This window comes from Triturus cristatus, chromosome 2_2, assembly GCF_964204655.1.
Source record: "Triturus cristatus chromosome 2_2, aTriCri1.1, whole genome shotgun sequence".
NCBI lineage: Eukaryota > Metazoa > Chordata > Amphibia > Caudata > Salamandridae > Triturus > Triturus cristatus.
Genome location: NC_140582.1, coordinates 1,005,547,164 through 1,005,566,161, shown reverse-complemented (window position 1 = coordinate 1,005,566,161; position 18,998 = coordinate 1,005,547,164). Strand labels below are relative to the sequence as shown.

General features: G+C 44.2%; 1 protein-coding gene across 3 annotated transcripts in view; it reads left to right on the top strand.

Moving 5' to 3' along the window:
- Positions 1 to 18,998, top strand: part of EVC2 (EvC ciliary complex subunit 2) — a 608,136-nt gene that overhangs the window by 101,780 nt on the left and 487,358 nt on the right. For all 3 annotated transcript variants that reach the window (XM_085642436.1, XM_085642435.1, XM_085642434.1), the window contains exons 4-5: positions 3,266 to 3,328; positions 12,382 to 12,571. In XM_085642436.1, the coding sequence (XP_085498562.1) occupies positions 3,266 to 3,328; positions 12,382 to 12,571 (253 nt within the window). The remainder of the gene's footprint in view (positions 1 to 3,265; positions 3,329 to 12,381; positions 12,572 to 18,998) is intronic.

Here is an 18,998-nt window from a genome sequence, read left to right as displayed (position 1 = left end):
ACGGGTAAGAGGGACAGTGAGTAGAATTTCAGAGAGGCTCCTGGCACGAACATCACAGTAATATACAGAACCACGTTAAACTTTGTTTACTTATCACACTGCTGAAATGCTGCATGGGTGGGGCCCAAGCTGAAGGCATATGCATTGTGAGAACCTCAACCAGCTCAGCTTGTAACAACCTGGCAGCCGTGCCAAAGGGAGGGTGTCATGTTTAGCATGTGTGAAGCTTGAGAATAGCATTAGGAGCACTATCATCAAACATTAGACCGCTTTAAAGGCCAAGACACTGACTGGAAGGCTCTGCAGGGTGCTGATGTGCCTCTCCTAGGCAATGCACTCCTTCACAAATGGTACATCTTCGTCACGCTTTGTTCTTTTAGTCAGCAGATACAATCACTAAAGTGGTGAATGTAGCCGAGGATGATAGACATAAGCTGCCCCAATCACCCATACTCACTGGCAAATTATTAATCTCTGCCATTGACAACTCAAGCTCTGTTGTTGCCTCTCTGGTGAAGCTACAACCTTTTGCTTTATACCAATTGAGCACCAGTGTTATAAAAACATGGTGCAATCCTGGAAGCGAATCCCTACACACTAACCATTGACAGGGGTTTCACTTTCCATGTAACAGTAAAGATATAATAAACATCAGAATATTAAATAACAGAACAAAATACTAGTTGCATGTTTAGATGAAACTCAAATGAAGCTATGGAAGACAGAGCTTAAATAGGTGAAAGTCGAACTTTTAACAGAAGATAAACCAGTTAGTAATAGTCCTTATTGCTTCAGGAATGTGGCTCCAGAGTTTGGGTGTTAAGCATGAGAAGGTGTGAATGACAGTTTTGCTTTTTTGCTGTTGTTTTGTGCGCAAAGTATGGAAGAGCACTAGAAGCAAACTAAAAAAGCAGGCAGGAACATCTCAGAGAGCATGCAAGAGTAGGCCAATGAACAATATTAAATAAAGAATCAATCTTAAGAGAAGCATAGGGAGTGAATATCCTAAAAGGATTACACAAAAGACAACTCTCACCCCTGTAGTAATTTTGAACTTTGCTATGAACCACATTCGAGGATTCATGTGATTGAGTTGTCCATTACCACACTTTTTATTCTGTTGTCAGGTTCTCAAACCAGTAGGGATATTCTGCTACCTGCTGCATTGCGTTAGTGGCAGGGCGGGCCGCTTGATGCAGTGGAAATGTCTACCTTTAGATGAATGTGTAACTATGAAGGAGATGTCCCCCACACTCAACCACGAGGCTTGTATATTAAATATGGCTGTGGAGAACACAGTATCGGCTAGATAATCACTGCACCACCCAATATAGTCACACACAAATTATATTATCCACCATCAATGTTGCCCACCTCAAATTACCAGCTACCACATGGTCATGAATTAAAGACAATCTCACAAAGTGAATGAGAGGCAACACAACCACAGTCAAATCTGTTGAGTAAGAAACAATATTTCAAATAAACTAGACCAGTTAGTCCATAACTTCCAGTTTTACCTGAATGTTATTTTTTATTCTTTAATTTAGTCAGTTATTCTTCTTCCATCTTTTCACACTTGCAGGTTTTGATACATACAGATGCAACCAACTCGTTTAGCCCCAGACGAGGGCTTCTTCAGGGCACTATAGCTATTATGTAGATACTGATCAGCGTTAAGGCAGCCAAAGTCCTACATTAGCTCCAAGTTCCTCGTCACCTTCAATGGAGAGGCTTCCAATAACTGCTGTAACACACTTAAGAGTTAAAAGATTCCGGTCCGACCATATGTCCTTCGAGTAAAGCTATCCGGGTGCATGTGGCCATCAGTGGTAAAAACAGCAAGCGTACTTGTTTCGGTGACGCCATCAGACCCGCTGCATTTCTATTCATGCTGCCCTGAAACCCGTGATTCCCGGAAGTTCTTAAAGAACTGCAGTCTAAGCCATGATGCAACACTAGACCGCAGCCCATACACTCACTTCTGCATAGTCCCCGTGTAATCCTAGCAACTTCCTGGGAGTTCATCACAGCAAAGAGCGGTCCGGAAGAATAACTGAATAAATTAAAGAATAAGAAAAGAAGTTATGGACTGACTTGTCGAGCTTATTTGAAATATTGTTCCTTACTCAACAGATTTGACTGTGGTTGTGTTGTGTCTCATTCACTTTGTGAGATTGTAGTTTAATATGACTTGGGGTCTAACCAATACGAACAAGGGACTGGGAGGGTTTTAATAATTCCCTTCTTTCTACCTAGAAGAAGACCGTAGACCTTTTTAGGCTGGTGTATAGGTCGAATCATGTTGGTAACTGATAGATACAAAATGGCCAGGTAAATCATTGAACTTCACCATATTACCAGTTTTCAAAGGATACCAGGGGTACTCACTAATAAAGGAAATCTTTGCATATACCCCTAGGCAATTTTAAATATGCTTGTCTCAAACTGGACCTGAGCGTTTGTCCTAAAACAAGGTTTGTAGGAACACCCATGGCATCTTTCTCCCTTGGTTGAGTCTGATGGGGTGGGATTGTTCCTACCTCAGTGTGAGAGGCCGCCAATGATGAAGCATGCCTTGATACATTAAGGGTGAGACGACCTCTCAAATATCTTTTGATGACCCTATTCTCTTAAGTTTGAACTGTAAATTAGCAGTGGTGACCATAACATACTCAAGTATTTTTGTGTTGATCCATTAGCTAGGAGGACATATTTGAAGATTCACTTCCGATACTCTCTCACGGGGACTGATATTATTCTACCTTTCAAACTATAAAAATCCTGCCATCATCCACTATTTTGTTTATTACTTTAAAGTCGGTCACATTTTTAAGTTGATTACCAATTACATTTACAACCTGTTCCTTGTTTAAACATTTCTATATAAACCGTCATTATTTATGATTCTGCAGCAAAAAAAACAGTATTACTAAATAAAGTAGTCTTTGACTGGGTGAAATGTAGAATTTGTTATTGTACTGTGATGTTTATGTTGAGTGACATGTCTATTAATATTGAAAAGTAATGATTGATTGTGTCACAGAAATAGTTTCTTTTCATTTGAAAAGTGTATCGAATATTTCATGCATGTATTACATTTTGTGCATCATATGCCTTTTTACTTCTATGTCAAAATGAGGATCTATTCTCATCATGATAGTTTTAAATGTCAAGAAATCCATTACACATGATTTGAATCCTTCCTTTATTTAGAGTGGTTTGTTTCTTTTGTTTTACTTAATGAGCTACAATTGCTTTACAGCGTGGAGGCATGATAAGGACTTTAACATCTGACCATGGCCTAACCTTTGAGAAATGTGCAGTGGTGAGTTTAACTTTGTTTTTATTAAATCACACAAATATTTGTTTTATATTTGTCTCCACTTTTTGGACTTGTTCGCACCATTCTGCCCAACCTCAATTCAAAAATTACTGTAATGTTCAGAACGCAGAAGACGTTTCAACAAATTGACAGTACTGTAGATACACATGGTTTCAAACAGTATCACAAATCTGATTGGTTACTTTAAAAAACACTCATTAACAAAGCCATTTGGTTTGGCTTCAATTTGCCAACAATGTAAAGATAGGCATTTAGAAGTTATATTTTGAGATGTTGCGTGCACAAATGCTGTTTATCACTTTAAAGTCTGATTTACTTGATTCTTCCTGAAAAAAGTAACTAAACGGATTGATTTCTGTATAGAATGCATGTATGAGATAAAGAAATGAATGTGATGATTGAAAGTCATCAAGGGCGTGCGTCAGGTGTGTGTCCTTGCACCACTACTTTTTCTTCTCTTTTTATAAACTGGGTACGTTGACCAACTTTCAGTGCATGAGAATGACTGTCATGTTCTGCCAAACAAGAAGGGTTCCACATTATTGTTTGCGGATGTCAGCCTTTTTATCTCTAAACCTCAGAATGGCCTGGTAAGCTTGCTTGAAGAATTTCTAAACTTTTGTAACTTGCATGGTCTGGAAATTAATTCTGGGAAAACCACATTTATGGCATTTAAACCCCATGTAAAATTCAGGGCGAAAATAAGATTGGCTAATCTTGATATTGGAAGAGTCACTGAGTTTGATTACTTTGGTGTTAAGATAACTGATTTGCATACTTGGCGTGAGCATATTGCAAAAAGCACACTCCTGCTCAAACACACAACAAGTGCATTAATTAAATTCCTTACTCTGGGTAAGTCCTACCCAGTGACCCCCTCCTTTAAAAATATATACAGCACAAGCTTTGAGTGCTGCCCTTTATGGAGCAGACCTATGGTGGCATTGTAGGGTGGACAATTTAGAGACGGTTGAAATACCTTTATGAAAGCTCTGTTGAAACTCCGAAAGAGTGCTCCATTAATTCCGTTAAGGCATGATTTGGGTTTGAAATCAATTACAAGTTTTGCAGAACTGCACCCTATTTTATTTTGGATAAGAATCTGGTCAACAGAGAAATTAAGTACCTTCAGAGAAGGTCTATTGGACATAATTTTACATCTCCAGGCAATAAACATTCCCCGTCTCAAATATATAAAAAATCTATTAACTGACATAAGACTAGGGGAATATTGTCTAATGCCTCCGGTATTAGGAACCTCTGCTACCGGGTAGCAAAGGAAAGATATTGGTACTACGCACTTGAGCAACTGCTGACCACTCACAAAGAAGTTCACATTAAGGGAAAGTTCTTAACGATTAAATGGGAGTATTGATTTGAGGACTACAGGGATCTTATTTTATCTCCATTTGTGTGTAGTCTATATATTAAGTTCCATTTACGCATGCTACCCCAGGCCATGTTTAAAACCTTGTGGTCAGAATCTTAGCCTGACGGTATGACTTCCACTTCATGTAACACAGCTGATGAAACAGAGGTACATGTTCTCTTTTGTTGTAGTCCCTACAAAAACAAAAAAACAGGCAGACATGGGTTAAACAACACTGTTTGGAAATAGAGGTCAGAAAGTACTGCCTTGCATTAAGAATATGTACACCAGATACTAGCACCCAGGTTGTGTTTGTGATCTCTAGTTGCCTCCAAATAAAATGGCCAATAAGGGCTGAGAATTTGAAATTAATTAGAATTGGGTTAATTTGAACACACTGTTTGGTTTGTGAATTATCTTGTTTGGGAGCATATTAACTGGATTGGGAGAGGAATTAAAGGATTATTGTAAGTCTCCTGGGAGCACTTTGACTGGGGTTGTATGTATTTTAATAACTTTTTAAGCCGTTTTAAAGGATTGAGTGTTTGGCCTAATTTTACTTTATAGAACTAATAACTTGATTTGTGTTCATCCTTAACGGGGATTATATTTATCCGGCTGAGGAGAGATATCACTTTGTTATATAAAGACCTTTCAATGTATTTTTGTAATTCAATCTGATTGTTTTTATGTACTAGTAGCAGAAATCTTTAAGATTATTGAATTAGCTTTTATCATCTTGATTATAATGATTTGTGATTTAATGGATGCAACTGTCGATGGATGAACTTTTTTCTGAAGTGACAATAAAGCTAAAGAGTGTGATGGGTAAGTGTACATTTTAAATGTAAATTAGTCCTGGATGCATTTCAATGAAATCACTACCTGGAGAATGGAATTGATACATAAAATAGCCAACTGCATGAGGTGAGAGAGTAGTATTCAACGGGAAAAGGCAAAGTACTCTCTATGTATATATTTTTTTTTAAAAACTGTTTTTATTGGTCAATAAACACATACATTGCCAGCCCCTGAAGTCCCAGGGGTACCGGCCCAAGCATTGCACCAATAATGACATTGACATTTTTATCGTGATAGGATACTTGAAATGCATTTCAGGTGAAAAACAAACCCCCCAACTCTCCCCCCCCCCCCACCTCCCGGATCCCCCCTACCGATCTATGTATATTTTAAAGAATTTTTAACAATACGTTTTGAAAACAGCTGCACCATCAAGCCAAATCTTACAATACATATGACCATGTTTACAAATGAGATACATGGTGCTGGGATATCGCAGTGAGGTAGGTAGTCAGAATTCATCAGAATTAATTTTTCTCTGTGCTATTCTCTGGATCTAGGACGGTGATGGGTCAGATGTCTATATCAGTGTCTATAATAGTGATTGCTGAACAGATGTGTAAGGGAACAAGAGAGGATACATCCCCGGAGCGTGGGGCAATGAGTGGAGGGGGCAAGTTGGGGCATATAGAGAACAGAAGCAGACCCCATAATGATCCTTGAAGGTCATCTCCTAGTAGAATGAGGAGTGGAGTTGGCTTAGAGAGACGTATTTGTATAGTCAGTGTAGGGTGAGTCCACTGTGCCAGGGGGTGGGGGTAAGAAGAGAAGCTTTGTTCATTTACCCTAACAAGGAATCTTCTGCTCAGTCTCACTGCACGTGGCAGCAGAAAATGACTTCCTCTGGGAAGAGTTCTGAGGGGGGTATGTTGTGACCTTGTTTCGGCTGTGTGGAGAGGCATCTCTTCCTGTTGTGACTGGTGTCTTTACTATGATGGGGTGGAAGTTAGCATATTTCTTCTGTGTGAGGAAGTGTCTCTACCTCTAATGAGAGTGGCCTTTCCCTTCAGAGTGTGGGTTGCAAATTAGCATGTATGTTCTGTGTTTTATGAGGTGCCTCTTCTTCTGGTGAGAGAGGTGTTTTGCTTGTGGGGATTGGCAGAGAGATTATTTATTCGGTGTCTCCCCCTTTAGCGAGGGCAGCCTTTCCCTTGGGGTATTGGGAGTTCCCTTCTGTCTCTTGTGTGAGGAGATGTCTTTTCCTGTGGAAAGAGTGATCTTTCCCATGGAGCGTTGGCAGTGCACTTGTTCCTTCAATATGAGGAGGAGTTTCTCCCTCTGGTGAGAGTGGTCTTTCCCTCAGATGTGTGGGTCAGCACTGAGGTTTTTTCTTCAGTGTTAGTCTGTCTCTCTTCCCTAGTGTTTGTAGGTTAGTGGTTTGTTTGTTCTTTCTGTACTACATAAGGGTGGAGGGCTCTTACCTAGGCAGTATGGGGAGCTGTTTCATCCTTTGAACCAATGACCTGTCTTGTACTCCTAAATGGATTCGGTTTTGTCTAACATGCTGCAGATGTGTGGTTCGTCTCGCACTCAGACAGTGTGTAGTTTTTGTCACTTTCTCCAAAGAGGTGTATGCTGCACGTCTCCTCCAGTTAGTGCATGGTTTGCCTTGGTTACAGCATGGGTGGTTTTTCTCATGTGCAGTTGGCGTGGCTTTTCTCCCCATCTTTATGTGGATGTGCACGTTGTGCCTCCTCATTTGTGGTATATATTTTGTCTTGTGTTCAGTAACTGCATACCATGTCTCTAATTGTGTTTGTGTGGCCTGCTTCTTGCTCTATGCTTGGGACTCTTGTAATGTATGTATATATGTTTTCTATTTCAGACTGTTGCACCTTACTCTGAATTATGTCGCAACCACAATTACTCCCCTTTGTTTTGTTTTACATGCTTGTATTTTGTTTTGTGTGAGATTGTTTTCTCCCCTGTTTCTCTTATTCTGGATCAGGTGGAATATTTCTGATATGGTTTGGAACACAAACAATGTGGTCCTCTGTCTAGGTTTGATGGCAATGTGTAGATGTGGTTGTGTGAATGGCAGTGTGATCTCTGTCCAGTTGTGGGAGAGTGCACTTTAATTGCAGTGATCATCTGACAGAATACCCCCACCCTCTACATCCATCTCCCTCCTACTTGCCACCTTCCTGCTACAGAACCACAGGAAGTGAGTGAGAGGGTGTCTTCAGCACCCAGTCACACTCACTGTATGATGTGATGCTCTTGCCTTAGGGGTGAAACGTAGGAGGTATCCTGGATTGTCTGAGAGACATCAGAGAAAAGGATGCACAGATAAAATATAGCACCATTTGTCATACAAGTAGGGCTTAGTAAGGTTTAGCAGTTTAAGGAATGAGGGTTGGGGGGAAGAATATTTGCCAGACCTCAGAGTAGAAGTATAAAACTACAGGAAGGTGAAGGTGTTTAATAGAATAAGGCAGCACCTTGTTTATGGCACTACTGGCCATTCTCCCAATCCCTAGGGCCCCAAAACACCATCTTCAGCTCACATTCTAAATCAGAAGCCTAATGACCACAGGTCTCAAACCCTAACCCTTGGGAATCCCCCACCATCCATTGGGCCTCAGCAGGACATTTTCTTGGCCTCAGCAGCCCTCTTCAGATAGATCCCAGCTGTCTCAGCTTAAAATGTCTCAGAAGCTCTGCTTCTTGGCCTCTGCAGCTCACCCCCTTCATCAGGCATCATCCTCTCATTTCTTCAGTACTCAGTCGTCCAGCAGCTCCCAATCCCATGGCCTTAGCAACCACCTGCCCCAGAACAAGCTGACTGTTTTGCCAGCCCTTCAGGCCCAATGTCTTGGCTTCAGCAGACACTATACCTGGTCTCAGCAGTCCGTACTACTCATCAGCCGGTTCCCCCATTTGAGCTCTGGAGCTATTGAGCTCTGGATCCATTCCCTCCCTTAGGGCTCATCAGACGCTCCCCGTCCCTGCTTAGCTCGTGTCCCACCCTCCTTGAACCAATTAGCCCATTTACTTAGGTCTCAGCCTCCATAGACTTCCTCACATTTCCATAAGCTTCCACAGGGCCCATGTCTTGCCCAGGCTGCCCTAGCTTCTCAACAGACACTGTGACCATGGCCTTGTAGTCCATCCTTTGGTGTGTGCATGCTGCAGCCCTATATCTTAGCACCCTTAGCCCCAACATCCTCCTTGAATACAGTAGCACTGAATATAAATCTAAAATAAAGCTACTGTGTTTTTTCCCTGGCCCTCTCCATTTTCCAGAGCTCCTCAAACCAGAAGCACTGGGGCAAAGGCCACATCTGACGGTGAGCTGGGTGCTTTTGTATTTGCATTTGTATACTCATAAAGTACAACTTTTCCCAACAGCACCTTATCATGATTATTCCTAGCAGGAGATACAGACAGAGGCTAAAACTACTATAATGTTAAAAACACATGTTCTAGACCTTTCCTAAATCTTAATAAACTTGACTGTGGAGGGAGGAGCTCAGGGTAGGAATGTAAATGGACAGCGCTGGAAAGAGGCCCCTGCAGGCCATCCCTGTATGTATGCAGGGGTTGGAATGTGATTTTTAACCCCAGGTTTGTGCATCAGGTTGCCATATTACTCAAGACCCCCACCTGCCCCCTCTTTCACAAGTTACCATATGTGTTAGTTCAATGGCTTCAATTAAGTAGAGTACTACGATTCCCAGCATCCTTCGAGTTGGAATACAAATTCCAGACTGGCTGTTAATGACAGACCTCTTGGAGAAAAATTGAGCTTCCTTTGGGAGCGTGGAGGCTAAAGATTTGTCAGCAGTGACCATTTTACAGGGAGGAGTCATCTGGGAGGGCAGCAGGTACAGATGTGCCCCCAGGTGAAGGGAACACATTATTCTATCTCTAGGGCAGGGGTGGTGCGCTGATTTCAATAAGGTTTTGTCTGAAAGGGAACACCAGGCACTTTCAGAAGACTAAGACCATCCTGACTCCTGAAGGCACTGTGGAACTGGAACTGCTCACCAGGAGTCATGTGGCTGGTATCCTGTTGCTGCCATAGGGACACAAAAAGCAGAAGGGCTCGCTGCTGTGAAGAGAACCTAGGTAACCAGTTGGGCCTGGACCCTGGAGGAGTAATATCAGGAGATAGATCTGGTGCGTAAGTGCTTGCTCTGAGAACCTGGAGGCCATAGGACTGACTAGGATGGACTTTCCAAGTAGTTAGGAACTTATGGGACATAGTCAGGGGATGGTGCACTTCAGCTTGTCCTTGCTTTCAAAGTATCCAGCCTCGAGGAGCTCTGCCCAGCTACAACCTTGCCCTTCTGGATGATTTTGAGAACCAAAAAACGTGACTAAATCTGAAAGTAATACTTGAGACCGGGTCCAGGTTCAGAAGTACCTCAGAAGTAGTGACTTCATTGACCATGAACCCCAGTTTTAATCCACTTGGATCTTTTGGAACCAAAACTAAAGGCCTCAGCGAGAGCTCATCGACAATGAATCTGACTGCTAGGGACTCTCATCAGCTTAAATATATTGTGTTGCTGCACTAGAGGATTTTGAAAACATCCACGTAAAACATTGACTGGTGTAATCCACTAGACTTCTTTTTTTTCACAATATGCATGAAATTGTGCTTGGATCCCATTTTAATGCAACCATAGCCTTCCAGTTGGTGCTTTGTAGTTTCTTGGCGCCTCCTGACTGAAAAATGTAAAATACAAATGTCTGGTTTCCTTTATTTAACTCGCAATTGCTTTGGGAATTTTATTGTGGTCTGTTCTTAAAGTTAATGTTGTTTTCTAGTGCTTAGTTTTCTAGTGCTTAGTTTTCTAGTGCTTGAACTTGACACACATTTTTCTGTGGATTCCAGGGGTTGAGCAGAGATGTTCTTGGTTTTCTGGCCTACACAACTTACACAAGTTATTTGAATTTCATCCCAAATTAATAATCCAAATATAGACTATCTTTTGCCATAGCATCAAGACCTATCCAACTTAATTCACTCCTTCATTGTACTTATGGAAAAGTCATAACAAGTTGAGTCATTCATTTTGTCACTAAATACTCCACTTTGTAAAATCAAAGGCCCCAAGGCAATATTTGTGTTGTGAAGTCAGAGTGAAGAAGGCCAAGTTCGGAAGAAAGTATATGTTCAGTAGTATATGTTTACATTAAAGTCCCTATTTCGAAATTGTTAAATACATCACAGAACACTCATTGAAACAATTACAAGAGACTCATTGATGTTATCAAATATTTTAGCTTGTTAACAAACAGTCATATCAGCTATTACTAGCAGAGTCATAAAACATTACCCAAACTACCGGTTTACCTTTACACTTCAAGCATAATAACTGTCGACCTCTAGTGCTATCATTAGCCGGGTCACCTGAATCATACAAATGTCAAAATTGAACAAAAGGTCATTACAGCCAACAGTAAAATACACTGCTTGCAACCTTTTATAATACAGTGTAAAGGTTCAAGTAAACCACTCTATTTGCAGTAATTTCAAGTCTTTTTTTGATGGAGTGCTGCTTAAAATTAAATTGAATTATATTGTAAATTTGAGATTAGAAAATACTCCATATCAACGCCCTCCACTAGTCATTCTACCATATTTCTTCCATAATGGTCATACTATTAAAAATTACACTTGTTATCATATGTCTTAATAAAAAATTGAATCTTTGTCAGTTTAGAGATACATGTAGATACATTTAGGTTTTAACAGAGCAAGAGACTAGGCAAAGTGAACTAGAGAAGATAACATTGATAGGTAGGATGGAATATTGAGCCATTTTTGAACTGGTAAGTTGAGTCTTTGAAGTTGAGCATCAGAAACTCTGTTTTGGTAGGGTTTATTTTTAAAACTAATGATCTCATCCAATTAATTAGCTTTTTGAGGAAGATTTGTAATGGCCAGATCAGATATGCTTAGGTTTAGTTGAGAATAATCAACACATTATTGCGTTGATACATTTTTGTCCATTAGTTGTGTGCCAGGAGGTCCCATTTGTGGGTTAAATGGATTGCTTGAATAGATAAGTTGAATAGGTAGGCTAAATTGACTTTTTTGCCTTTCTTCTACTTTCCATGGCTTTAACTTTGTGGAAGTACATGATACACAGGTTAATGGTTATCATATTGTTAACAGAACATATGCTGCAGAAATAATTGCAAATAGAATTTAGATTTTTTTAATGGATGCACTCAAAATGATCGTAAAGTTAACGGTTACCTCTGCTCAATGTGAATTACATACATTTCTTTTAAAATACATAGAATACCTATAAATAGCTACATACAATAATAATAATGAAGCATGGTAGGATTTATGCTGCACTTTTGAGCTGTGCGCATGTAGCATGCACAGTTTCCACATTAGCATAAATAAATCACTTCATCATGTTTAACCATCCCATAATTGGATCAATCACTAGTTTAGCTTCAAAGCAAACTCAAGTAATCTGTTCACCCTCTCTGTTTAACTAAAGAAGTGAAAATACACTACATCCAGAAGCAAACATGCTTCTCTTCAAGTGTAACATCAGATTATCTGTTTTTTGTGTGGCTGTTTGCTGCTATTCTTAACCTTCTTGACTTTGATTCATGAAGTACATCCTAGTCGTCCTTCAAAGAACGATATCATGATCTGTGAAATGAAAATAAATTGTGAGACATGCTGCTAGGCCCCTTATATGCTCCCCCAGTCTCAAAGATAGCTTCATAATGTATAGTAAATTTCCTCCATTGACACTTTTATGCAAGATGATATGTTGGTGAGAGATAATGGTATTGAGCAAATTTTAATGATCCTTTGTTTATTCAGGTAAATACCCAGAATGATCCACAGACTGCATCTGTGAGCATCAAGACTACTAACAGCAACACAACCCCTTCTGCCTCCAGTGTGTCTGATCTTATTATTCGTGATGATATAGTTGGCTTCAATATTACAGGCAGTGATGGCAGTAACACCGGCAATGGATTTCAGACCTTTACAAGAGGAATATTACCAGGTGAAATTGTGATAACTCTACATGTGTGTATTTCTTACTATGGTGAATAGCTTTCAATGGTTAGACAACAAATTGTACCTCTGATTTTTCTCTGGTAATACACATGGATATGATTTTCATAAGTGAATGTATTCTAATTATTCAAGCATAACTTGTCTAAATGTTTTATCCAAGAATGTTGTGTTAATCACACAGTATTGTTTTTGATTCAATAAACTGTGACCCTTATCAGGTCTGCAGATTTCTTATTTCTGTGCTTATTTTTCATCAGTATATTCCCAAGTATTCTCATGGAATAGGCATTTCTTTTATGATTACACCTTGAAACACAATTGAATTCACTTTTCTGCAGATTTGTGTTGGAAAAAGATAAAAGCATAATTGCAGCAATCATATTTCAGAAACGCGGCAAAATACTCAATTTCTTTTAACTTCACAAATATCTATTTTGTAAGGACTCTGGCAGAAACCAAGCAAACAGATATATTATGCTAAAATAATAAATATTTTGTCATGACTACACTAGTCACCCTTGCTGCTTTCTGGCAATTAATACGTTGCCATCAATGGCAAAGTGCCAGCTAATTATTTTCAAAGCTTTTAACTGTCAAAGTATATAGTGCCTAGCAGCCAAAAACAGGTGACACACATCGAGGGCTCGAGGGATAAATTAATGGAGGAGCTTGGATATACCCTGGTGGTCAACATGACACAGGGTGCTACAACTAAAGGTGTTGCTATCCTGTCTCATAGGAGTGACAAAAGGTGGAAGAACTGTCAGGCAGATAAACTTGGAATATGGGTGATGGCAGACTGTTGCTTTTATAGGCATAGCTTTACCCTCTGTTCTGTGTACAGTTCCACCGGTGACGATCCAGAGGTCTTGAAGGAGGTGAATACAGAACTAGCCTCACGGCAAGCACCAGTTGTATTTGGTGGGGATTTAAACATCAATGGCCTGGCCATTAGGTGGGGGGGGGGGGAGCAGCGGCAAATACACAGGTCGTAAAAGGAAGGTGTGGAGGGCTTTGCTCTCACTGATCCAAGATAACGGATTAGTGGATATTTAGACCCAGACAAAAGCGCCTGATCCCGGGAGCACATATTATTCTGCGCCGCATAAAATGGTAGCAAGATTAGATTAATTCTTTATCTCAAATCACTTATTCTCTGGCAGTGCCATAGAAAAGTACTTCCGTGTCATATCAAATCACAATCCATTAGTATTAACGGTTAATTTCAGGGGGGTTGAAAGAAAAGAATCAGCCTGGACATTTGAGAGACGATGGTTGAAAGACCCAGACTACATTACTCACATGAATTCCTGGATCAAGGGGATTTTGAAAATTAATAGGGACAGTGCTAGCAGTGGAATGGTCTGAGATGCACTTAAAGCTGGGGTCAGGGGAAGAAACTCAGCTACAGTGCCCGGCGATGAAAAAATAAATTAGAACGATCAGACAGGCTATATAAAGCACTGATAGCATTGGAAGATTAACTGACCAGGGCAATAGCGCGAGGGGCACCCTTATAGAGTTGGATATATAAAATAGCGATGACTAAAGCAGAAATCGGGGCAATCTCAGGGACCAAGGCGGCAGTGAAATATCTGGCATGGCGCCAGGAGTGCTATGAACTCAGCAAGCAAGTGGTACATATGTTGGCAGTATGGACGAGGCAGAGGAGGGTGATTTGGAGATAGCTGAGATACAAGATAAAGGTGGGAATCTGGTCAAAGAAACTCTGGGCAAATGGGAGGAATTTTGTGAATATTATAGCGTTCTTTATCAGGAGGAACTCGACCCGCTACAAGACTCTGTCCGGGGTATTTGAATAATATCCGAATAGAGGAATTCGCCGCTAATAATATAGAAGCCATAGAGGCGAGTCTGACAAAAGAGGAAATATATAATGCCCTGAAGAATCTTCCATCTGGGAAAGCGGTGGGACCAGATCAGATCCTCCTGGAATTGTATTAAACTTTTTATCATCTATTAAAACAAGACATGATAAAAATGTTCAGGCAGATGCAAGGGAGGTGCTCTAAACCTGAGCCCTTGGCCCAGGCAGCAATAGTTGTTTTTTTAAAGAAAGGCAAACCTCTGCAGGAACCAGGCTCATACAGACCTATCTCTCTTATGAACAGTGACTCTAAGATCTTCTCGAAAATCTTTGCTTCAAGATTAAGCTCAATCATTAACAAAGTGATTCACCCAGGACAGCACGGGTTCATACCCGGTAGAGGAACTACGGATCATGTGTGAAGGGTAGTAACATTATTTGGTGCCGCAGCCGTCTATGGCACTGATACTTCTTGACCCTGAGAAAGTGTTTGATAGGGACTCCTGGGACTATTTGTGGGGCACCCTCGAATGGTACGGGGTAGGAAAAGGATTCATCAAAGCAATTATGGGTTTATATAAGAATCCTGTGGCCCGTGTTAGAATAAATGAAAGTTATACGGCACCAATTCAGATCACAAGGGGAACCAGGCAGGGGTGTCCCTGTTCCCCGTTACCATTTGCTATATATATCGACCTACTGATCTGAAAAATTGAAGGGAAGGAAGCAATTAAACCGATGATATTTCCGGAGTTGGAAACAAAAATTCTTGCATATGCGGATGTCCTGGCTGTTGTTACACCTGATCCCCAGGCTGCAGTTACTGCAATAGGTATAGAAGCTGTAGCATTTGGGTTAATTTCAGGGTATATGCTTAATCAGCAGAAAACTCAAATAGTTGCGAACAGTTCGGTTGTCTTGGAGGATACACGAGTCACAAATATGGCTACATATTTAGGGATAAATATTACATCTGACCTTGACCAAATAGTGGAGGCAAATATCAATCAATCAATCATTGACACTTATAAAGCGCGCTACATACCCGTAGGGTCTCCAGGCGCTGGGGGGGGGGGGGGGGGGTGCCGCTACTGCTCGAACAGCCAGGTCTTCAGCTTCTTCCTGAAGGAGAGGTGGTCTTGGGTCAGGCGCAGGTCGGTCGGGAGGGAGTTCCAGGTCTTGGCGGCCAGGTAGGAGAAGGACCTTCCTCCTGTAGTCGCTCTTCGGATGCGGGGGACGGCGGCGAGGGCGTGGTTGGCTGATCGGAGGTGGCGTTTGGGAGCGTAGAAGTTGACTCGGCTGTTGAGGTAGCTCGGGCCTTGGTCGTGTAGGGCTTTGTGTGCGTGGGTGAGGAGGCGGAAGGTGATTCTTTTGTTGACGGGGAGCCAGTGAAGGTCTTTCAGATGTCCGGAGATGTGGCTGGTTCGTGGGATGTCGAGGATGAGTCTGGCTGAGGCGTTCTGGATCCGCTGGAGTCTCTTCTGGAGCTTGGCGGTGGTACCGGCGTAGAGGGCGTTGCCGTAGTCCAGTCGGCTGGTGACGAGGGCCTGGGTGACGGTCTTCCTGGTCTCGGTGGGGATCCACCAGAAGATCTTCCGTAGCATGCGAAGGATGTTGAAGCACGCCGAGTAGACGTTGTTGACTTGCCTGGTCATGGAGAGGGAGGAGTCCAGGATGACGCCCAGGTTTCGTGCATGGTCTGTCGGTTTGGGTGCGGTGCCCAGGGCGGGAGGCCACCAGGAGTCGTTCCAGGCGGAGGGTGAGGAGCCCAGGATGAGGACCTCCGTCTTGTCCGAGTTCAGTTTCAGGCGGCTGGTCGTCATACACTCGGCTACCTCTTTCATCCCTTCGTGCAGGTTGGCTCTGGCGGCGGCGGGGTCGTTGGTCAGGGAGAGGATCAGCTGGGTGTCGTCGGCGTAGGAGATTATGCTGAGGTTGTGTTTGCGTACGATGGCCGCGAGGGGGCTCATGTAGACATTGAAGAGGGTGGGGCTCAGAGATGATCCTTGGGGGACGCCGCAGATGACTTCGGAGGCCTCTGACTTGTACGGTGGTAGGCGGACTCTCTGTGTTCTTCCGTCGAGGAAGGAGATGATCCATTCCAGCGCCTTGTCCTGGATGCCGATGTTGCTGAGGCGCCGTACTAGGGTGCGGTGGCAGACCGTGTCGAATGCCGCGGAGAGGTCTAGGAGGATGAGGGCCGCTGTTTCTCCATTGTCCATCAGGGCTCGGATGTCATCGGTGGCGGCGATGAGGGCGGTCTCGGTGCTGTGGTTGGCTCGGAAGCCGGACTGTGAGGGGTCGAGGGATCCGTTCGTCTCGAGGAAGGCGGCCATCTGCTTGTTGACGGTCTTCTCGATGACTTTGGCTGGAAACGGGAGGAGCGAGATGGGGCGGTAATTCTTGAGTTCGGTGGGGTCCGCTGTGGGTTTCTTGAGAAGAGCGCTGAGTTCGGCGTGCTTCCAGCTCTCGGGGAAGGTGGCGGTGTCGAAGGATGTGTTGATGATGTCTCGCAGGTGGGGTGCGATGACAGCGTCGGCCTTGTTGAAGACGTGGTGAGGGCAGGGGTCGGTCGGTGATCCGGAGTGGATGGAGTTCATCGTGCGGATGGTGTCTTCGGTGCTGATCGGGGTCCAGGCGTGGAGGGTGGTGGTGGGGGGTGGTTGTTCGGTCATGGTGTGCGTTGGTTGGTTGTTGAAGCTGTTGTGTATGTCGGCGATCTTGTTGTGGAAGTATGAAGCGAGGGAGTTGCAGAGGTCTTGCGATGGGGTGATGTCGTTGTTTCCTGCGCTGGGGTTGGAAAGCTCTTTCACGATGTTGAAGAGTTCCTTGCAGTTGTGTGCGTTGTTGTCCAACCGGTCCTTGAAAGCTGTTTTCTTGGCGGCGCGGATCAGCTGGTGGTGTTTCCGGGTGGCAAGTTTGAAGGAGGTCCTGTTGTCCGGTGTCGGTTCCCTTCTCCAGACTTTCTCGAGGGCTCGGCAGTTCTTCTTGGAGCTCTTGAGTTCGTCGGTGAACCATGGGGCCTTCTTGCTGCCGGGTCTGCTGGGCGGGGTCCTCAGTGGGGCGAGTTCGTCCGCGCAGTTGTTGATCCACTTCGTGAGGTTGTCGGCGGCCTGGCTGGGGTTCGCTGAGCTGGCAGGAGGGTGCTGGCTCAGGGAGGTGGCGAGCTGGTCTGCTGTGATCTTGTTCCAGCTTCTGCGGGCGGCCTGTTTCTGGTGGTGGTGGGACGTCGTTCTCTTGAAGGTGAAGTGGACGCAGCTGTGGTCCGTCCATTGAAGCTCTGTGGCGTGGCTGAAGTTGATGTCTGTGCTGGAAGAGAAGACTGCGTCGAGTGTGTGTCCGGCGAGGTGGGTGGGGGTGGACACCAGTTGCTTGAGTCCCAGGTTGGCGAGGTTGTCGAGCAGGGTGCTGGTGTTGCGGTCGTTGTTGTTCTCCAGATGGAAGTTGAGGTCTCCCAGGAGGATGTAGTCGGCGGAGGGGAGGGCATGCGGGCTGACGAAGTCGGCGATGTCCTCGCTGAATTGCGTGCGTGGTCCAGGGGGTCGGTAGATCAGGGTGCCTCTGAGGGTGGTGGTCGGGTTGGTGTGGATCTGGAAATGCAGGTGTTCGGCGCTGGTCAGGGTGTTGTCGGTGCTGGTCGTGAGACGGATGGTGCTCCTGTGGACGATGGCGATGCCTCCTCCCATCTGGTTGGCGTTTCGGTCCCTCCGGACGATCTTGTAGCCCTCTGGGATAGCGATGGCGATGTCGGGAGCTGAAGAGGCGTTCATCCAGGTCTCCGTGAGGAAGGCAACGTCGGGGGCTGTGGCGTCTAGGAGGTTCCAGAGTTCGATGGCGTGTCTGTGGACGGAGCGGGTGTTGAGCAGGATGCACTTGAGGTGGGTGCTGCTGGTGTTCGTCTTGGCGGGTGCTGGTGTGAGGCTGGTCCGGATGCAGGAGAACTTGCAGGCGTGGCAGCTGAAAGGTCCGTGGGTACCTCGTGGAGCGGCTAGGTGGCATTCTGGGAGTCGGCCGGTGTTGAGTGCGGTGAGGGTGGCGGCGGAGTACGTCAGGCGGGTCGGTCGGGCTCTTCGGGGGCCAGGGGTCCTGGCACTGGGCGCGGTCCAGGCGCGGACGGGCGTAGACGGGCTTACCTTTGGCGCGCCTTCGGCGCACAATCGGCGCGCCCGCTGCGCGAGACCGCTGCGCGTTCGCTCGGTCGCCATTTAAGGCCAAGTGCGCGGGTGGGCGGAGCAGCTGGGAGGCGGGAGCGGGGAGGGTACAGAAGAAAAAGGGGCGGGGCTAATGGCGGTGGCGGGAAGCGGGGAGGGAGAGCGGAGGGCGGCGAGGTAGGCGGGCAAGCAGGAAGGAGACAGGCACAATGGAGGTCAAAAACACGAAGAGGAAATGGCACAGAAAAAACAGGCAATAATACAGGTCAAAACACGAAGAGAAAACGGCACAGAAAAAACAGGCAATAATACAGGTCAAAACACGAAGAGAAAATGGCACAGAAAAAACAGGCAATAATACAGGTCAAAACACGAAGAGAAAACGGCACAGAAAAAACAGGCAACAATTCAGGTCAAAACGGGGGAAAAACAGT